Source organism: Zingiber officinale, chromosome 11A (genome assembly GCF_018446385.1).
Source record: "Zingiber officinale cultivar Zhangliang chromosome 11A, Zo_v1.1, whole genome shotgun sequence".
Classification (NCBI taxonomy): domain Eukaryota; kingdom Viridiplantae; phylum Streptophyta; class Magnoliopsida; order Zingiberales; family Zingiberaceae; genus Zingiber; species Zingiber officinale.
In genome coordinates, this window is record NC_056006.1 from 86210569 (window position 1) to 86232258 (window position 21690).

General features: G+C 37.6%; 2 protein-coding genes across 2 annotated transcripts; both read right to left on the bottom strand.

The window, feature by feature from the left end:
• Positions 1 to 6604: 6604 nt before the first annotated feature.
• LOC122032136 (ubiquitin-like domain-containing protein CIP73) lies at positions 6605 to 9394 on the bottom strand. The gene is made up of 7 exons (XM_042591395.1): positions 9387 to 9394; positions 9243 to 9314; positions 9041 to 9173; positions 8431 to 8943; positions 7901 to 8271; positions 7738 to 7821; positions 6605 to 7013 (listed from the first exon to the last, which is right to left on the bottom strand). Exons 2-7 carry the CDS (start codon positions 9249 to 9251, stop codon positions 7005 to 7007), a joined length of 1119 nt encoding a protein of 372 aa, XP_042447329.1. The 5' UTR covers positions 9252 to 9314; positions 9387 to 9394; the 3' UTR covers positions 6605 to 7004.
• A 24-nt stretch (positions 9395 to 9418) lies between these two features.
• LOC122031531 (ubiquitin-like domain-containing protein CIP73) lies at positions 9419 to 15812 on the bottom strand. The gene is made up of 10 exons (XM_042590633.1): positions 15673 to 15812; positions 14427 to 14608; positions 13288 to 13405; positions 12137 to 12232; positions 11640 to 11752; positions 11476 to 11547; positions 11290 to 11397; positions 11048 to 11117; positions 10781 to 10944; positions 9419 to 9532 (listed from the first exon to the last, which is right to left on the bottom strand). The coding sequence occupies exons 2-10, from the start codon at positions 14553 to 14555 to the stop codon at positions 9419 to 9421; spliced, it is 984 nt and encodes a 327-aa protein (XP_042446567.1). The 5' UTR covers positions 14556 to 14608; positions 15673 to 15812.
• Positions 15813 to 21690: the final 5878 nt, after the last annotated feature.

Below are 21690 nucleotides of genomic sequence, written 5' to 3' on the forward strand. Positions count from 1 at the left end.
TTCCTAGTTCACAAATCAGACATTCCTGATATACATGTGGGAACAACCATAGAATCTCGGAATGTGATATTCTTTGAAAACGTATTCCCAAATAAAAAGGGAAACGTTGAAAGTGATAACAACGGAAGTTCAAACAAAAATGACGTTACCGAACTTAGCTGTTATAAAAGGACTATTGACGATCAAAGTGAAGAGTCACGTCGTAGCAAACGGGCTAGAGTTGAGAAATCGTTCGGGCCAGATTTCATGACTTTCATGTCAGAAATGGAACCAAGAACATTAAGTGAAGCTCTCTCTAGACCCGATGCTCCAATGTGGAAAGAAGCTGTCAATAGTGAAATTGAGTCTATCATGAATAATCATACTTGGGAATTAGTAGACCTTCCTTCTGGTAATAAACCATTAGGTTGTAAGTGGATACTAAAACGTAAGTATAAAGCTGATGGATCAATTGACAAGTATAAGGCCAGACTTGTAGCCAAGGGTACAAGCAAGAGGAAGGCCTTAATTACTTCGATACATACTCACCGGTGACAAGGATTACGTCCATACGAGTGCTAATAGCCATTGCAGCACTGTATGACCTTGAAATACATCAAATGGATGTTAAGACTGCGTTCTTAAATGGTGAGTTGGAAGAAGAAATTTATATGGAGCAACCCGAAGGGTTCATGGCTCCTGGAAATGAGAAAAAGGTGTGTCGACTTGTTAAGTCGTTGTACGGACTTAAGCAAGCGCCTAAACAATGGCACGAAAAATTTGACAAAGTAATGCTGTCAAACGAATTCAGAATAAATGAATGTGACAAATGCATTTATGTCAAAAACACACTGAAGGCTATGTAATTGTCTGTCTATATGTAGACGACATGCTAATAATGGGCAGTAATCATGATGTAATCATGACTACAAAGGAAATGTTGACCAGAAATTTTGATATGAAAGATATGGGTCAAGCAGATGTTATATTGGGAATTAAAATTTTCAGGACATCAGAGGGGATAGTTTTAACACAACCCCATTATGTAGAATCTGTATTGAAAAAATTCAATGCGTACGATCTCTCTACAGTGAAAACACCTATGGATCTAAGTCAACACTTAGCGAAAAACCATGGTGAGACCATATCGCAGTTGGAATATTCTCGGATAATAGGCAGTTTGATGTATCTCACAAACTGCACACATCCGGATATTGCCTGTACGGTTAACAAACTGAGTTATTTTACGAGTAATCCAAACGACACCCATTGGAAAGCATTGATGTGAGTTCTCAGATATTTGAAATATACTATGAACTATGGATTACATTATGGAAAATATCCCGCTGTGTTGGAAGGATATTGTGATGCTAATTGGATATCAGATACAAAAGACTCCAAATCCACTAGTGGATATGTATTCACGATCGGTGGGGGAGCAGTATCTTGGAAATCCACTAAGCAGACTTGCATTGCTCGGTCAACTATGGAATCCGAGTTTATAGCACTAGACAAAGCAGCTGAGGAAGCTGAATGGCTGCGGAATTTCTTGGAAGATATTCCTAGCTGGGTGAAACCTGTGCCTGTCGTACTAATCCACTGTGATAGTCAATCGGCGATTGGAAGAGCACAGAGTAATATGTATAATGGGAAGTCACGACATATACGTCGTAGACATAATACCATTAGGCAGTTGATCTCGAATGGAGTGATTGCAATCGACTATGTTAAGTCCAAAGATAATTTGACAGATCCTCTAACGAAGGGATTGAGTCGAGATCAAGTATACTGCTCATCAAGAGGAATGGGATTAAAAAAATCTACAACTAAAAACGACTGTAGCGGTAACCCAACCTTGTTGACTGGAGATCCCAAGATCTTGGTTCAATGGGACAACGAAGTTACAGAAGTTGTGGTCCAGCACATTAGATAGTTTATCTCTATCCCAATTCTAGGATGAATTTGTGCTGTCCTACCTCATGTAGTGAGGTTAAGCTTATGCTTTTAGTGACTTCTATACCTGATAAGGTGGAGTATGGTAGGATACTCTTGATAGAAGTGTCACCTATGTGAGTGTGAAGACAGGCCGTTTCAATGAAACACTCATGAATCCAAGATGGTATCCATGGCCGAAACGGAACCAACCATGAGAACCTAAAGTAGGTGAGATAGATCTCTGTGTGGGTGTTATTGTCTAAGTATACACCAACAGTTGAGCAGTTCAAGATATCACGTTCACTGCGCAGCCTAGTATACTCGATAGCATTTCACTACGGAAGGTTCAAAGCCACAAGCTACCTCTCCCGATGCAGTGACTTATCGATTGGACTCTTGTAAAGTATCAGCATGCATACACGCATTGCATTAATTTCCATTCATGTGGGGGTTTGTTGGATATTGGGGCCTTAAATGGACCAAAACGATTTAGAGGAAGGAAGCCATCAATTGTTGAAAGTCGTAATTGACTTCAAAATTGAAATCTACGATTCGCGTAGATAGATTTAGACTATTAATTTGCTCAAAACCGATTAAGGGTGAATGAGAAATTAATGTTTAAAGTCAGCCCAAAATAACATTTATTATTCATTAATAAAGTGCATGGGAGAATAGTCCCACATCGGAAATTCTCGATGTGTATTCTCTACTTATTAATGAAGATGTGTTAATGGAGTTAACACAAAAATAAAAGGACAGGTTACCCCTTAGCCCAGGGCGAGCAGGTGCTCGCACCTGTGAGCCCGCCACCCGCCACGTGCGCACGTGCGCAATGGGCGCTTTGTAGGCGCACTTTGCCTGACGTGGCAGCACCTATGCGGCATCCTCGTGGGCAAAGGGAGATGACTGGACAGTTGACTTAGGGAATGGATGGCTACCGTTGATCAACGTTGATCATATAGGTATGATGGATCGCTTGTGATGCGATCTAGAGCGTTGGATCGCAAAAAGTAACGATCTGACGGCTTGGGATGAGACTTGATCTGAAGCATCGAATCAATGGATCCAGATCCGATGACCGATGACAATAGGCGAGATCTGAGGGTCACAACTCCTCAGATCCGATGGATGAGATTGAAGTGGGCTTGGTGAAGGGTTACAACCATTCAGAATGGATGATCTAGATCGATCCAGCCCAAGGAACACATCCACTCACCCAAAGGACAATCAACCTCTTCTTTCAGTATAAATAGAACCCTCCAGATGATGGAAAATTCACTCAATTCACTCAATCCTCTCTTCTCTTCCTCAAGCATTCATCTCATCTTGTGCATTCAAGAGTCCAAGAAGTCTACTAGAAGGTTCGCTGGTCTCGGAAGTCGGAGTGCTACGATTCCGAGACGTTCGTCGTCGTTGTATCTTGGGAACGAATTGCAACAATCCGTTAAGCACCATAGCGGAGCAATATCGTTTACGGAGATAGTGTCGAATACTAGCCTCGACGATCAGTTTGCATACTCCAGAAGCTACCCGGGGATCAACAATAAATTGATCATATTCTTGATGTACTAATTTTATTTTGTAGGATGAACATATATCATAATTGTTTGGATTAAATCTTTTTTACAAGAAAAAGAAAGGTGAGAAAGAGTTGTTCGGACACCCGGAGGGAATCCTGACGCATAGACTCCAAGCGCTTGGAGTTGATCCGAGCGCCCGAACTAGCCTCGATGAGGCTAGCAGGTGCCTGGCCAGGCACCTGGACGATCTCGGCGGTCTGAGTGCTCGAGGCTGCTCCAAGAATCCGGACCAGCAAAAATCATCAAGAAGTTGAGTTGGAGTGTGTCGACTGGTCAAACTCAAGTCAACGATCTAGATGCTTGAAGGGTGTTTGGGAGCCCGGAGGTGAATAAACTTCGAGGATGAAGTTTCGATTGGAGTTAGCCACGTCACCATAGTCCAGACGCCCAGGAGGGGATCCAGACATCCAGACGGGGCTATAAAAGGAGGTTTCGACCAGCAGCTCAAAGACAACATTTGCTACAACTTTCATTCCTACGCACTGCTCCGAAGAATCTCCTACGAAGCTGTAATGCTCCTTTGACAACTAGCAATCAAGTTCTATTTATTTTCTCTGTTGTTGATAACCTTTCCTTATTGTTCTTATACTTAAATTTTGTAACATTTCGAACTAATAGTAAATTGCCCAACGAAAACACTTAACGAGTACGAACCTTGGAATAGGATTCATCGAAAACTCCGAATCAAGTAAAAAATTACTTGGGTTAGCACTTGTCCTTTTTTTTGTCTTTGCTTTCTCCTTAGCTTTATTTCCTTTGCGTATTCTTGACTTTTGGAAAAGTGACGAATGTTACCTCTCTCCCCTAGTGTCTTTATGATCCAACAAATTGTATCAATAATCTCCCAATAATTTTATCTCTAGATAAACATATTCGTATATTTGTTTTGTTAAAACAATACTAATGAGAATGTTAAAATAAATGTACATATATAGTTATCCGAATGGAAATAATAATAATAATAATTAAAAGTAAATCGGCTCAAGTCTAATATTGATAAAATGAGAATAAAAAAATAGATGGAGATGATATAATTATCTCTATATGACCAACATATTTTTATAGTAAAACGAGTTCAATTTATTAGAATGAAAGGTATAAGGTAGAAGAAGTTTAAAGAAAGCATTCACTAGAAGAATACTATTGTAGTCAACCACAAATTGTTGGGATTATTATGGTTTGCTGATGATGATGACGACCCAAACATGATAGGAAACGATACTTATCTAGATCATATAACAAGTATGGGCCCTCTTGCTATGGTAGTCACCAACTACTATTTTTTATATATATATAAAAAAAGTACCCCTATTATTATTCAGTATTTTCAAGATATTCATACTAATCACATCACTCAGATAAGATATTATATAGATATATGGTTTCCTGAAGTTTCCCTACTTGCAAACTAATTTTGGCATGCTATTTAATGCCTTGATGTTCAATCCAATCAATTGCATAGTCAATAGGCCATCAAGTAAAGGTAATTAACTTTTTTTTAGTTCTTCAACCATAGTAATTTTCTATGCTTCTAAAAATATGACTTTTACTTGTAATTTTAACTAGAACTCTCTGGTTTATGTAGTTGGATTAAAGAGTTTGTGTAAGATCAAGGAATAGACCATCCAACTCCAATTGGTATCAAACCTTTCCTTGTCATGTCAGGGTCAACAAGATAAGAATAACAAAACCACTATGATATACGGCGGCATATATAAAATTAATTTTCTGGATAAAATACTCTAAACTTCTCACTTTAATTCATAAACATCAAATGTTTCATACCCGTCGCCAATCTCCCTCTCTCCCGAACTTGAGGCCACATAATTAAAGGACCCACACTTCGACTAATGGAGATAATGGTATAAATTGGGGTCCCGAAATGCTAGAAAACTTGGAATACGGACGGCGCCACCCATCTCTCTGCTCCACTGAGCTCATGGCGGACGGCGACGTCGAAACAGGAGCACGTTAGCAAAGATAAGTGAAATAAGAGTGATTTGATCAATTCGGCCAATTGCACACATTAAACAATGGAGAAAAATAACAATTAACCCGAAACTATTTTGATTTTCACAAAAGGCTATCATAGATACACAAATGCGCACAGATTTACTGCGAAGTGACAGAGGCGCCGACGACGGCGAATCCCTAGTACGCGACCTCGACGCCAACGCCGGCGGAGCGTCGCGGTGGGGAGACGGGAAGGCGGGAAGAGAAGTTCCGGTATCGGCGCCCATCCCCACCGGCGGGAATGTCCATGTCCTCGTCCTCGGGCCCTTCATCAAAGTTGAGAGCGTAGCTGAGGGGGTCGTACCTGAAGGCACAGGGACCGCGGCCGCCGTTCTGGTGGCGGCCGATCCGCGCCACGAGGTTCCGGCAGCTCCTGCGCCTTCGACCGCAGCCAGATCGTCGAAGACCGTACCAGAGACGCCGGCCGACCGCCCTCCTCGTCGCCGGCCGCGACGCCGCCACCTCCGCCGCCGAAGCAGCAGGATCCGCAGATCGAGGAGCGAAACCGGTGCATGAGCGAAGGGGAAGGATCCGGTGAGTGTCGGTCGAATTGCATCGAGAATTAGGGATCGAATGGAAGAGATTGGTTTGGCTGAAGCATCAGTGTGTCGATATATATTTATAGCTGGGAAGACAAACGGGGGAGTTAACGTCGTTAAGGCGACGCTTTTGGGTAGACTCCGCGTGTGGCGAGCTGGATAATCAAAATCTCATTTTCCACCTCCCGAACTATCCTTGTTTTTTCCAAACGCCCTAATAATTTTTCGATCTTCATAATTATATCCCAAACCGCTCACTCACAGTCAGTTACATAGCAAACAATGTCAACGGTGTCAATAATCAAAACTAAAATAACAAAAGTTTTCAATCTCTACGGCACGTTGAAAATTTTCTAACCTACTTTGTGAAGATTTAAAAACTTTAAGGGGTAAAATGAATATTTATAAACAGCTGTGTGCCTGTGTGTGTCAGTTAGCTGGAGAAAAAAAGACGGCACTTGCTCCATTTGGATGATGATGAACACAGCGATCGTGCCGCACACTTATGCTTCAAGAACTAAGATCTAACAATAGCAATCAGTACAAAAACAGGGGGAATTGAATAAAATAGTGACATGGTTAAGAAGTGCTTATGAAGTATAAATATTAGTATCATGACTTCCTGGTGACGGAACCATGATTTACAAGAAAAAATTTCATAAATTTTGCACTGATCATCTTGTTGAAAACACAAATAAACATGAAGATGGCCATTGTACAGGCTCTTTGAGTACCATGCGACAATTGGAGAAGGAATTTGCTAATATCCACCCGAGTCGTCGGTTCGGGCGCAGGTGGAAAAAGTTTGTTTAACCTCTCAGAAGCTGGATAACATTCATCTTTAAGAAGGGTATGCGGAAAACATTCAACATCAAGTGCGGCGTGCTCGGTAATTTGCTTAGTGGCATTTGCTAGCACTCTTACCCAAAGTTTTAAGACCTCCATATGAATATCTGCTTCATTCACCCTGCAAGAACAGAAGTCTGTAAACTTCGATGTTTGCTACAACCAGAATAAGCTTTGAAACTAGTTCAATATTCGCTGCACGAACAACTTCTTGCAATTTGAGATTTCATATCATTGAAGAACCCAAAAAAAAAAAGCAGGCATGTTGAAAATTCCACCTTACCACTAGAATGACAAAGCCCATGCAATTCTATATGCCATTACCTTTTTTTATGTTACTAGTAGCATCTTCCAGCGGGATGATAACAAGAACATTAAAAAGAAGAAGAAAAGTAATTAAAAAAAGGTTTGTTAGTGCTCGTGCTAACTCAGTGTCTTCGATCTCTTGAATTTGATCTAATGAAAAGCTATGGGAAATGGTTGTCCGGCAGTGGTGTAGCCTAAAATATCCTGAAAAGGCTAGTCAATGTCAGTTTAGCTCCAGCCAGCTGAATAATGTCCCCAATGGAGGATCTAGATATACTGCCATGAGGTTCAGACCTAGATATATCATCCCAGCATGGAGTGGGGTGGGAAAACCCTAACCTGGATGGGTTTTAATATTACTATTACATAAAACTTATATATATATATATATATATATATCTATATAGAACATACTATTGCATATTAAATAACAGCTAGTATACTAAAACTGAAAAAATGACACTTGATCCAATCGGACTCACGAGTTGAAGAAAGTAAAAGGAAAAATGTATGCTGAAATTTTCTTCATGATTACAAACCCTTGCACGTTTTGGACTGGGGGCATCAGGTGGGTCTCGACGACTTCGGGAACTACTAGAGTCATTTGAGTTCTGCATGGTGGCCTGTGTACGGACATTATCAATATAAATAGCAAAAGTATCTTGGGTCCAGCAAGTAGTACATTAAAAGAGTCATCCTTACCACTGCTGTTGAAGAGCTTTGATTAATTATTGTATCTTGATCTGTTGATGTGGCTTGAGATATGAATGGCATAAGATTACGTACTAACCTTGAGAAGAATAATCCATCCTCACTTACACTTACACCCACCTCAGGCGATGAATTTCCACCTATGCCTGCTTGATGTGCGGAAGAACCTCTAGCAAACTCAGGATGACTAGTGGCATTAACATGAACTTGCTCTCTGGGTAAAAATGACTGTAGCCACTGATCCAATCTGCCAGTTAGTTGAGAAATAGGGCTTTGCCTGTTCTGTTGTTCAAATTGGATTTCGTTGTTGCTAATACTGGATTGCATCCGTTGGCTTCCACTAAGGAAGTCTCTTAAAGAGCCTGACAAACATTCTTAGTTTAATGCAGTGTAGGAAAAATTTTAAACTCTAAAGAAGCTACAAAAATCTAATCCACCCAAAAAGGATAATATTTAACTACTTTATAAAGCCAAATTCATAGAACTCATAAGAAGAATGAACTAGACAAATTATTTCTGACCTTGATGTGAAGCTGGAGCTGATTCATTTATTGAGGCATTTAACCCAGAAGCAAAAGAATCTATATTTGCAGAAATTTGGTTAATCTCATGAATAAAATCTCCGATAGAAGATTCCAAGTTTTGTGATTGTATAGTAGATCCAGTGGTATGCTGTTGCTCACTGTTATGACCATTCTCGTTTTCCCCATTAGACAATACATTGCCCCTAGAATCACCCAAGTTCCCAGAAGTAACATGTTGAACCCTTGCAAGAACTGGGTAGATTAACCCAACTGCACTACCAGATGGGTCGGATGTGGATTGGCGAACTCCAGCTGGTAGAGGAACCATTGTTCTTATCGGCAATACTCTTACTCCAGAATCTCCAGCAAGAGATGGATTATCTGAAGCTCCATAAACTGCTTGAGGAACAACGTTTGAAATAGAAGAATTTTCAGTTGGATTTGATGTTTCTTGAACTTCTTGTCCACCTTGTGTGCCTAGGTTATGATGGGAAACTGGTACAGTACGACCTAAGCAAATGATTCATCATCTGTCAGGCTGAAGGAATTTAAGAAAACAAAATAATAGTAAAAGGTGATTAAGAATGTGGACAAGATTCTAAAATACCTGCACGAAGACGAATGGTGATATTTCCGGGAACAAATGTAGTACCCAGCGGTTCACCTTGTGAACCATGACCAGTATATGCCGCTCCCATATGATGTGAACTAAAATTTGATCCTGGAAAGAAAGGAACAGGCTGCGACAAGAAAGTTTAGCTGATACAGAAAACAATGAGATATAACTCAACAAAAAGGAGTTCTTTAACCTGAACCATAAGAGGATTAGGTCCAGATGCAGAGATAAAAACTGCTGGTCCCGCATTGATCACAGCATCAGACTTGCATGATAAACATTATTCAACTATGAGCATGTTTGAAATACATGGAAGGAAACTACTTATGAAACATACTGGTCTTTCAGCAATGTTGTTATACACCAGCTCTAGCAGTAATAACCCCAAATTCTGCAATAAGATTTAAGCACACTGTTTTGAAGGTTCCCGCGCATAAGAGGATCCATCAAATTTACTTGATCCTCTAGGCGCCTTGTGAATTGCTGTATAAAACAACAAAACAGCATTGTCAAAATGATTGATAAAAAAAAAATCACTGAACAAAGGGAACACAAAAATGGTGCCAATATCGTCAGCCAATATGAAATTTATTGTAAATCTATATTCCAAGAGCAAGCAAAAATAGTATAAACAACTTTCTTATGCTCATTGAGAACTGAGGGATAAGATGAGTGGCAAAAAAAATATGACTCATTGGATCTTTCACAATAGCACAAGCTTTGGGGGCAAGTGGTCACCACACTAAACAGTGTGCTAGTCTCTGAAACAAAATTATGGCTCAAGACAAATGACACTGATAGATAATTGTGGTGTCTTAAGGGTTGAGAGAAACTATGCCTGAATGAGGAAACAAGGGGTAGAAAAAAATATGACTGAATGAGGAAACAAGGCGTAAAAAAACTAGGACTTCAAAATAGGAATTAACAAGTGTGTTTTCTTCCTAATAGAACTGAGTGACGCCTAGCCCATGAACAAATACTACAGAAGAATCTGATGGCACCATAGACCATGTCAAAGTGAACAATCACTATAGACTGACAGCAAGCCAACTATCAATTATCACAGATTTAAATGCCAGATTCAATTGGCATAGACCATGTCTGTGTCAATACCTCGTCAAACCACATAAACATGAAAGGAATGACTAACCATCCAGCAAATACACTGTTGAAACTGAAACTGAGGAACAAGTTTCTGCATATACTATTCAGTTTACTTGGTAACCATTCAACTTACATTAACTGCTAAAAAAATCCCTATTTTGGAGGTCCTGTCTTCTGAGATTAAAAGATGATCCCATTATTTAATGACAAATACTTGTTCATAGGACATCATAATATAAAAAATGAAGATTGACATTGAACATCTTCTAACTATTGACATTCGAATATTCGTGTTCGTCAAATCCTTCTAAAACTGTACTAGGACATGTTATCCATCTCTAAGTTTCAGGGATGAAAAAAATAAAAATAAAACTAGAAAACAAGACTTAGCTCGAAAACATCAAGTTCATTTATTCACCACAGATTCAAATAAAATAGTATAATTGTAATGGTTCGATCATAGCTGACTCTACTTGAAATGTATAATACAAGTACAACTAGTACAAAATGTATAATAGAAAGTTTGGTGCTTAAGAGCAATAACTTGGTAATTTAAATTGTTATGCCTTATTCAGTTCTTTGTGAAAAAGCCAACTTGATAAGACCCAAAGTGGAATGAAAACATACTGATATGTATCCATCAGCTAGCATCATTAGCAATTCTCTTGTAGAAAGCAGAATGTCTGTTAAAGACGCTAGACTTGGTGGGCCACCTGGGGTAAAAGAATGGTGAGACTGAAGACCATTGCCAAGCATATTAGCGGTGTCTGGTTCATTTCTGTATTCCACACCTGACAAACAATGAAATTTCTTCTAGTTATACTATAACCCAACAGAGTGCATTAAAATAAATCTCGTCAGGTTTATAAAGAAAACAATTAGTAGCATCTATACCTTCTCTGAAGAACTCATTCCTCATGAAGCTCAAATACTGATGTATGGTGGTCAAAGAATCAGGAATTACCTGTGTAGCTACAATTTATAAGAAAGTATAACAAAAAAAATGTCTCACCTGCTAACCTAGATGCTAATAAAGGTTTTACAGTTGAACAGAGAGTGTGGTGTAAATAATTTGCTCAAGCACGCAAATAAACATATAAAGCATATCCAGACACTATCTGTGGTTGACAACATACAGTCGGCTGTTGAGGCCCCAATGGAACTGCAGCTTGGAATTGGTCAGATGGCTGCCTAGAACCAAGCTCACCAAATGGAATGTCAAGAGAGGCTCTTGCACTCAAATCCTGTGAAGCAAGATTATTTGTCTTCTGAAATAAAACTTTTAATTTGACATATTTTCACATTAGAGGAATAAGATTTACCCTGAGATCTGTAGTTGAGGTCTGGGATTCAGTATTTCTTGTTGCAACAACATTCAAGATACTAGATATAATCTGCTCAACGGAATCAATGATTAACCATGTTTATATTATTAAAGTGGACAAACCAAATTAAAAATCAAGGGCATGTGCACTGGCGGAACTACCTGAGAAAGATGAGTATGATGATCCCCTTGACCAATATTAGCAGTCTCAAAGACTAAGGTATGAGCTCCTTGACTAACATGACTATGATAAGTATCCGAAGTAGCATTAGCAGCTACAGTGGAAGGAAAAAATCAGTCAAGATTCCTTCATCCCAATTTCTCATTTAGGAAACAATTGGCAAAGATCTGTTCTAATTTCTTCTAGAAAATATTGTACTACAAAATAAAAGCAGAACATTCTCAACTATACTTATACCACCATTAAGCAGAAAGCAAACAGAAGGATTAATTTATTTGCAGTCAATGCATATCAAGGATTACATCCTAATACACTTGGTCTTTTGAGATAAAGGACCACAAATGTTCCAACACTTAGTACAATTATAAAAAGCTTGTTTCGCCAAGTGCATGACAAACAAAAAGAAAATGTTTAAGTTTTCAAGTGAATTCATATTACACAAGATTGAACATAAACCATACATGACCTAAATGCAAACCTGGTGCACCTTCATTTTCCATATGACTTGATGGGGATGAAGAAAATTGTTGTGGTTGTCTAACAACCATATGCAAGGTATGACCATCTTCAATGTCTTAATCATCCGTGCTAAGGAACAAGAAGTCATTTAGTAGAATACTGATAATTAGATGATCAAGTCATAAATAGCACAACCTTGACAGGCATGTTCGGTAATAAAATCCAATATTTCCCTAAAATTAATGAGCAGTCCAGGAAAAATAGAAGGATATAATCCATAAGCGCTATGATGTTACAGAAACAGGTAACTTTTATAGAAAGAATATAAGCACTAAAAGCAAAAAATATGAGGCAGCCCAGTAAAGAAGCATCAAATGCAGTATGATCACAAGTCAGCACTCAAATGCAGAATGGTTGCTACGAAGGATAGGCAAGTTGCTGGCGTGTACCATCTCCACTGTCCATAATAGTTAGTGTACTCACAACCAGACACGAACCCAATAACACAGGGCACATAAAACCAGTCAATATATGGGAACATATTGACTTAAGAGGAGTACAGAAATAACCATAAATGTAATATATACTTGAAACAGGTTATCATGCCTTTTTGTCGATATAGATGCAATTGTGACCATCTTTACAGCATTACCATATGCTTTGAAATATAAAAAAGATGACCTATACATAGAATTGTATTTGAGGTAAAAAGCAAAAGTCAGTATTCTTTTTGATGAAAAACATGATAGCAAGCTTAAATAAGATTGCCAATAAGTTCATCATGCAAATTAGTGTGTCCGTCTAGTTATCTACTACATATAAAAGAGAGAAAACATGCATGATAAATTATCTAGAATGGATAAAAACAGCCAATATCTGAAAGGGATGATGTTTGTGCTTCTCAACAAGTCTATTTCAATACAAACAGGAAAGAGAACATCTACAGTAAATTAAGAACAGAAATATGATATGCCTTAGCAACTCAAAGTGTTTAAAACTACATGTTTCCATAAATAAAGATGTTACCACAGACAAAAAAATGATGCATTAATAACACACAAGACAAGTAGAAGTGATATTCCTCATGCAAAACAAACCAGTATTTAATCAGTCTGGTGTAATTAAATTAGTCAACAAATTTGCCACATCAAAAATGGCATAATAGGATACGATATGTAGACAAAATTTCATCATCTTTCAGAACCTTGCCACGGCATATTAGACGTTGTTGTTCTGAGATTACCCCAGTAATGCTGGCTATTTGTTCCTTCAGCTTTGGGATTGGCACCTGAGAAGAAAATAAAATATTATAATACTGCAATGGACTTCAAGGATCTTTATCTTTAAATATGTTTGGAGACGTCATAACAAAAATATGTACAATTCTCATAACTTCATCAAAGCTTAGCATTAGTAACATTATCTTTTTATGATAAAAGGTAGAACAGTGATTATTATGCAGAGATTGTTTCAAATTTTAAGATTAAAATCTCTAATGTAATACTAGTATCAAACCTGAGAACCATTTTGAAAATAAAATTTTCAGATATACAACTTCACATATCAACCATTCAAAATGATAATATGGGTAAACAAATAAAATATATAATTACATAAGGTGTCAATCTTTTTCCCACGGTAAATCCAGTTGGAGGAACCTTTCTGTAAACTTCCTCAAAGTTTATTTAGGATTGTAAAATCTGGTAAATCTACAATCTAAATCCCCAGCAAACACTGCTAGCAAGACACATGAGCAAATAAATTGGAGTTGGGAGAGTCAATGCTACAAGGCTTGTTTAAGATCCTATTCCAATGTTTACGCACCTTGGTACCTTGCTTTACAAGGAGATGAATGATAAATGCAAATTTTGACATCTACATCTATATGCTGCTTTGTGCATAGAGACCTATGTATTTGATGCTAAAAATTGGATATGTAACAAACTATTATGCATGCACTCGCAGGATGCTAAATGAGAATAAGATTGAAATGATGGAAATGGACACTAGTGATATTGAATGATTATTAAATATTAAATAACAAATCTTGCTATAATGAACAGATGATGTAAACACAGGAATTAGTCTTAACTTATGATCATAGCAAAAGGACCACTTTTTGGACTAATGAAGAGTTGAAGAACCAGTAATATTTGTTTATTTAAGATAGGACATCTTTTATCCATTTCAAGCTAACATGTCCCAGTTGCAAACTAATGTACAGAAGAGTCAATGGGCTAAAAGAACAAAGTGTTTTGGATAAAGTAAGCCACAATTTACTTAATGAACAAAATTTAAATTGTACTTACAGACTTCTCTACTTGCAGAGTGTATGTTTGAGAATCCAATGTTTTAATTTTTATCTCCACGGTGCTCTGTGAATCTTTTGTAGCATCTATACAAGATGTTGTTGCTTCTGAAGGATCATGAGCACCCATGTTCTCCTCAAGTGACCTGATGATGATTCTCCTAGAAGCATCATCAAAATGCACTAGGAATTTATCAATGCCATTATTATAATTATTCAGATACTATATGTGCATAATCATTGTCTACTTTGGTGCTTGAAAGAAACAGAAAAAGAAAGTAAAATAAGATGCATCACACATTTAAAACATGATTCACTATATACTGTGAAATATGTGAAGCTGCTTCACACTCTATTATACCTTAGTGGAAATAGCAATTGTCTGTATCCAAAATTAACCAATGTGAATACATGAAATAAAACTACAACAAAGATGACCATAACTGTACCTAGCATTTTGAATGAGAAATAAGACAAGTAAAATAAGTGACACCAGTTCTATGTCAAACAAGATATGAAATCACCCTATCATGCAAGTAGCATGTATGTCACCAACAATGTGCTATCATCATTGAAAAAATATAGTATAATTCAATCACTTATTCAATCAGTGGAAAGAATCGAGCTTAGATATGCGCCAAAATGAGTCATAAGAACATCATGCCCAAAATGAGCCAAGACACTGGATATAATTCTGGTCGATGCCCTGTAAATACCAAAATATTTCGCCAATTCAGATATCCTATCTAAGACAAACTGGATCAAAAATCAAGAATTTGTACTTAGTTGTTCATTGCCAACAAGGACACAAACTTCGAACTAATCTCTCTTTTTTTCCCCAATGTATCATAAGCACAAGCACCTGGTTAACACGTAGCACGAGTTGTCGCACCCAAACTGAGCACGAAAAGCTTCTCTTTTCCATCGTACAAACCCCATCGCTCCCCTTCGATGAACTCACTGCTCGACTACGTGTCCTATGCGAAAGCCCCAACACCCCAACAAGCGCATCACCACTCATGCGGCATGCCCTAAACACTAGAAAAATCGAGCGGGTACAAAAACTCAAGACTCGTCGAGAACGGACAAAGCCGGCGTTCCCAAGGTCCCAAATCCCAAACGAGAAAGTAACCTCACAGTAGCATAACCAGCTCCGGAAAAGGAACGAATCCCTAATCGCAGAAGCATGGCAGACTCGAGAACAGAAAAGGGGAAACTCCGTAGGCAATCATGGAGATCGTGATTACCGAGGGAGAGGTCGACGATGAGCGAGGGTGAACCCTCGACGGAGCGAGGGAGGGAGGCAGCTCGTGAAGCCTCCGCGGTACGTACAGCGCTATTGGAATGACACGGATTTAACTCCGCAGTTGAGACTTGCTGCGTTTGGTTTCTCTCACCTGATAAAATTTTAATTTGGTCCAGATATTCTATGTATATTTTTGAACAGCCCCCACCTTAGCAATTGAGATCGAATTCGAAGCGTTGGATTTAAAACGGACGGTGAATGATGCCATGGGTGCAACGGCCGAGTAAACTGCATATGGCTACGCATTAAACGGGATGAGATTTTACTCGAGCAATTTATAATTTAGATTTAATGGCAGATTAAATCTTATTAAAAAAGAAAGGATAAATTAATAATGAACCTTTTTTAAGTTTTTAGTATTTCATGTACTCGTATTTTTTTTTATAAAAAAAAAATCACATTAGTTCATACTGTAATACTATTTTTATAAAGCACTTTTAATATATAGGAATTAATAAAACATTATGATATATAATTAATAATTATTGAAATATGCTCTTAAATATATATATTTTAAAATTAGCTTTACTAAGATATTATCTTTTAAATGTAAAAGGTAAAACGATTTTGCAAAATGACCCACACTCCTTAAATGCCTAAAACGTTTAAGTTTTTTTTTTTAAAACAAAAACTAATTAGTAGTAAATATATGGGTTCAAAACGTGATTTGAGTTGTAAACATCTATAAGAGGTTAAATTGACTTTAAACATTTGTGTTCTAAAATTCACATATTTGCATATTAGCGTAGCTCCGTAAATGAATTAATAAACAAGCACTCATTGGATAAATTAAATAATCATTGATTAAATCTATTGTAATGTAAAAAGTAAGGGCTGCATATGACAGATCTATGTGGTTGGTCGGGATCCGGTCTATTTAGACTCGTGTCAAGTGGCATAATTAGATACCCGGTCAATCTAGACATTTGAGTGAACACGACAGTTACAGATTACGAAAGACGTTTAGCGGATTAGATTATCCTGATAAAATCGAATATTTCTCTTAAATAATTATGGTCCTGACATTCACATTATCAATTAAATATTTCATTTCTTAAATATCCCAAATCCCACAATTAAATCACATAAATCAATATTTACGAGTCTCACCTATTAAATATCTTACATAACTCTATCCCGGTGATTTCAAATCTCCTCCATTATATTCCCTTCTAATGAGGGATATTTGAGATTGAGAATACTTTGAGAGATATCTCTTCTAAATATCTCCTATTGTGAATGCTTTTAGGGAGGATGACAGTGGCGTAGTTAGAATTTACATTCAGGGGGTGCGAATTCAAGCTGACCACGACACACTGTTTAGATCACACCCAACCTTGCCACCTCACTGCAAGGCCGCAACTAAGGAAAGACCTCACTATGAGGATATGACTAAAGCGAGACCTTGCTGTGAGGCCACCGCCAAGCAGTCTCTAAGAGAGGAGAGGGAACAGGAGAAGATCGTGCATACCGACAAGATGCATGCCAGTGTCGGAGATCAAAGAGGAGAGAAGAGGAGCGTGCCAGAGATCAGAGAGATGGTCTATCAGAGAGGAAGATTTTAGGGCAGAGAATAAAAAATTTAATTAGAAAATTAATTAGTGACGGAAACTTAATTGAGTCTCTAAAATAGCGACAAAAACTTATTTTGTTGCTAAAATAGCCAGGGAATTAAGTTTTCGTAGCTAATTAAAAAGGTTAAATGAGTATAGAGATGGAATTGACAACAAAATTTATTTTTTGTCGTTAAATTACTAATCATAATTTATTTCGATTGCTAATTAGTGACAAAAAATAAATTCCGTCTTTAATTACAAGTTTTCTTGTAGTGAATTATATGATGAGAAGCAATAAACGATATGATTTAATTAATCAAATTTTGAACGATCAAACACTATCGTCAATGAAATTGATCACCTCCATATAACAAATCAAACATTAAATGCATGGTAGATCTCAATATCTATAAATATTTAACATACTTAACTAACAAATAAAATTATAAATATATGAAAAATTTACACTATATTTTTCCAACACTTAAATTCGTAATCGAAAGAGATAAAGTAAGAAAACTTTACCTTAATCAAAATGTGCTATCGAGCGTCGACAAAGCGAGGACGGCAGCGCTAGTAGCAAATTACAGCGGTGCTGGTGATAGCGGCGATAACAATGTGGATGGCAACGACATCAATGTGCGGCGAAGGATATTTTGAAGGTAAAATTAAGGTTAGGGAAAGAATAATAAGGAGATTATGAGAGGAAGAAGACCATGGGAAAGAAAAACAAAGGGAGGAGATTAGGAGGAGGAAGAAAACACAGGAGAGGAGAGAGGAAAAAAGTATGGGCAATGGGAGAGAGAAAAAAAGGGTTGGCGGAAAGAGAGAAAAAAATGTTTGGGTTCTTGTTTGTTTTAAATGAACATTTTGTGAAAAAATTCTAAAATTTTTAAAATTTATAACTAAATCTTTTTTTTTAAAAATCATCGTATTAACTTTTTTTCCTCAAAATTTCAAGGGGGGCGGCCGCACCCCTTTGGCCCCATGTAGCTACGCCCCTATATATATATATATATCCTGCACGACTTCGTTTCCGCGCTTGTCCGCGACTGCACACCTGGCTTTGCGGCGTGGCTTATTTGCTTTTTTACTTAGCTTTTCCGTGGCTTCATTTTGCTTTTCTTTTATTTGACTTTTAGTTGCCTTTTGCTTCTTCACAGAACGCGTGAAGCTAGGGCACACCGCGACATGTTCTCCTCACAGCGACGCCGCAAAATCAGATAGCATTCTCGCCCCGACGGGGAAGCTTCACAGCGAAGCTAGGGTAGCACAGCTTGGCCAGCAAAGTTTCTCCTTCATTGTGGTTCCGCCGAAGCTGTCCTTCCTTGCCCCTCGCCTGATTCCGCTGGATCTGTGCTGTGGTTCCGCTTAAGCTTCCAGATCCTTCTTTGCCGCCATCTCGCTTTCCTTGCCCCTTCCAGACTGTGGTTCCGCCGAAGCTTCCATAACCTCGCTCGCCGCCATCTCGCTTTCCTTGCCCCTCGCCGTCGCGACACTGAATCTGCGCTGTGGTTCCGCCGAAGCTTCCAGATCTCTCTCGACTAACCTTTGTGGAGAAGCTTCCAGATCTCCCTCGCTGCCGAACTCACGCCACGAAGCCTTTGTTCTCGCTGCCGACCCCTCTATGTGAGAATGCTTGTTCATAGTTTTCCTCTCTTCCCATCTTAGGGCTTAAAGTATTATCTGATTTAATCACATTGGTTATGGTGATTTAATCACATTGATTATGATGAATTCCTCTTGCACGTTTCTGTAGGGTTGTTGTCCATCTTGTGTTATCTGTACTATTCTAAGGTGAGTAGGGTGATCTTCTGTGTTACTTGATTGAGCAGTGCAGTGCTGAATTTTGGATTCTCATGTTTGACTCTTGCTAGCTGCTGCAAACTTTGAAAAAGTAGCTTGTATTGGGACTTTTCAGAGTTTTTTCAAGCAAATTGATCTATTCAGTAAATGCCTTAATTTATATGCTAAGGTTTTATGTTCCACCGACCTCACAATGCTTGAAAATTTAAGATGTTTGAATAATATAATTCATTTTAGTTATTTACTACCATATTGAAAATTAGAGAATTGAAGAGTTATCTAAAACAGTTGAAATATTCCTTGTATAAGAAACTAGTGATAGATAATATTCTTTTGGTTTTACAATTTACAGGAAACTTGCAAAACTTTGACTGACAATCTATGATAAATCATTTGATTTAAGTTATAATATTTTGTTTATATAAGATTCTGAATGTTCTTTAAAATGCAGGGGAAAACATATGTTGTATTTGTTGGGCGTAAACCGAAAATTTATGAAACGTGGGTAGAAGCTTCTGATCATGTTAATGGCTTTAAGGGCGCCATACACAAATCATTCAAAACTAGAGAGGAGGCACAAAAAGCTTATGAGGAATACTTTGAAAAAAGATCTGCACCAACTTCCTTTGCATCTAGTCCAAATAAAATATCATGTGCAACTTCAAGTTCAAGGTCAAGTTCAGATTTGGAGAGAAAACTTTCAAAAACTGAAAAAATTATTAAGTTGAAAGATGCATTAAAAGAGATAGAGCATCAGTTAAATTCTCTTATGATCAGTGATGATAATGATGATGATTAGGCATGTTGTTACAAGTGTTGTATCGAAATTAAAACGATGATTTAATCTAAATTGCTTTATCTACGTTGTTATAAGTAATGTGATTAAGTTGTGGATTTGCTTCATGGGATGTGCTTCAAAAACGTATTACAACTGTACTAACATGGGATGTGCTCCAAAACCTTATTCAAAGATCTTCATATGCCATTATATACCGTTGATTATTGTATATTGAAAGTGCAGTTGATATTGTTCTCTGTGAAAGAGCTTCAGTTTGTTTATGAATTGAGCAGTTGTGTTTGTCATTACTTACCACATCAAATGAAAACTAAATCTTGGAAATTACTTCTCATTCATTGATTCAATTGCATATTTCAATGCTAACGGAAGTTCCTCACGTAAGGTGGTGAATCTGGTGCGGTTCTTCATATCTGTGATATACATCAAAATTTGCATCCATCTTTTCGCAAAGTTCCTTCAACTGAGGCTGAACCCCAGTATTTGCACAATGATATTTGTCATGCTTTAAATATGTTAAATTATCACTATAATGCTAAAAGAAAACCATGAAACAAACTACAGCCACCTGGATATTTCAGTAAAACAATGATATTTAAACTCAGAGTTTTGAGATTCGCCGCACAGTTGCAATATAATAAAGCTATATAAACTAACAAAAAGAATTATCATTTCATTCCTTGGTGAACTCATTGCATATCAACTAAAACAAACAACTGAAGAAATATAGTATTGAATTTTTATTGGAAAACTTGATAAAATTCTCCAAGGTCAAAATTGTAAAGAGGAACTACTTTAAAAACATCAAAAATTAACCAAAAATTCAAAGTTTAATGAATAAATAATCTCCATCAATATCTCAGAAAAAAAAACAAGAAAAGCCATATTCTGAGCAACCAATTCTATACAAACATTATCCAGCTATGTGTCAAGATGAATAGTGGCTTTGTTACTCAAAAAAGGGAAGACTTTACTTCTAAAGGGGAATTATTGTTGGTTGCTACTCGGAAAACCTAATGGTTCCACTGTACAAAAATTTTGTACAAAGGTCTGAACCTTTTCCTAGCTACCATGTGTTCTTTTAAATTAAACTTGGATCGCCTGCGGAACTTAACACGTTTGATCCAAAGTTTAATTTATTTGTTCTTTTAGGTTTAGACTTGAATCTCCTGCGGAACTTAACACGTTCAATCCAAATCACCTAGGTTATTAATTCTATTAAATATTAATTTCCAAAATTGGCTTCCAGGACTGCATGGCGAGGCACATGGCCTTCTTGAATATGGGAACAACCACCACCACCTAGACAAAGCCTTTTAAAGAAAGCTAATATTTAATTTCCTTAAATAACTTTAGGTCAACCAAAAAGAACAATCAAATCACAAGGAAAAGAAAAATAAAAGAACACAACATCGAAAACAAATTTGAAATACTAGAATCGCATGCCTCTTGTATTTGGTATTTTTACAAAGGAATAAAACTAGTATGATGCGGAAATTAAATACTAGTATACCTTTTCTTTTGCAAACAAAAACCTCTAGGTCTTCTACCGTATTCCTCTTCTAACCTCGGACGTTGTGTGGGCAACGATCTTCCGAGATGAGAAACCACCAAAGCACCTTCTTCTCCTCCTTGCAAGGTTCGGCCACAACAAGAGCACCTCCAAGGATGAAGAGAAAACATCACCAATGCTCCAAGGGATGCAAGCTTTCTCTCCTTCTTCTCCAAGCTAGAATCCGGCCACCACTTGATCTCCAAGAGGAAAGGAAGTTTCGTCCACAAGGATGGAGAGAAGAGAAAC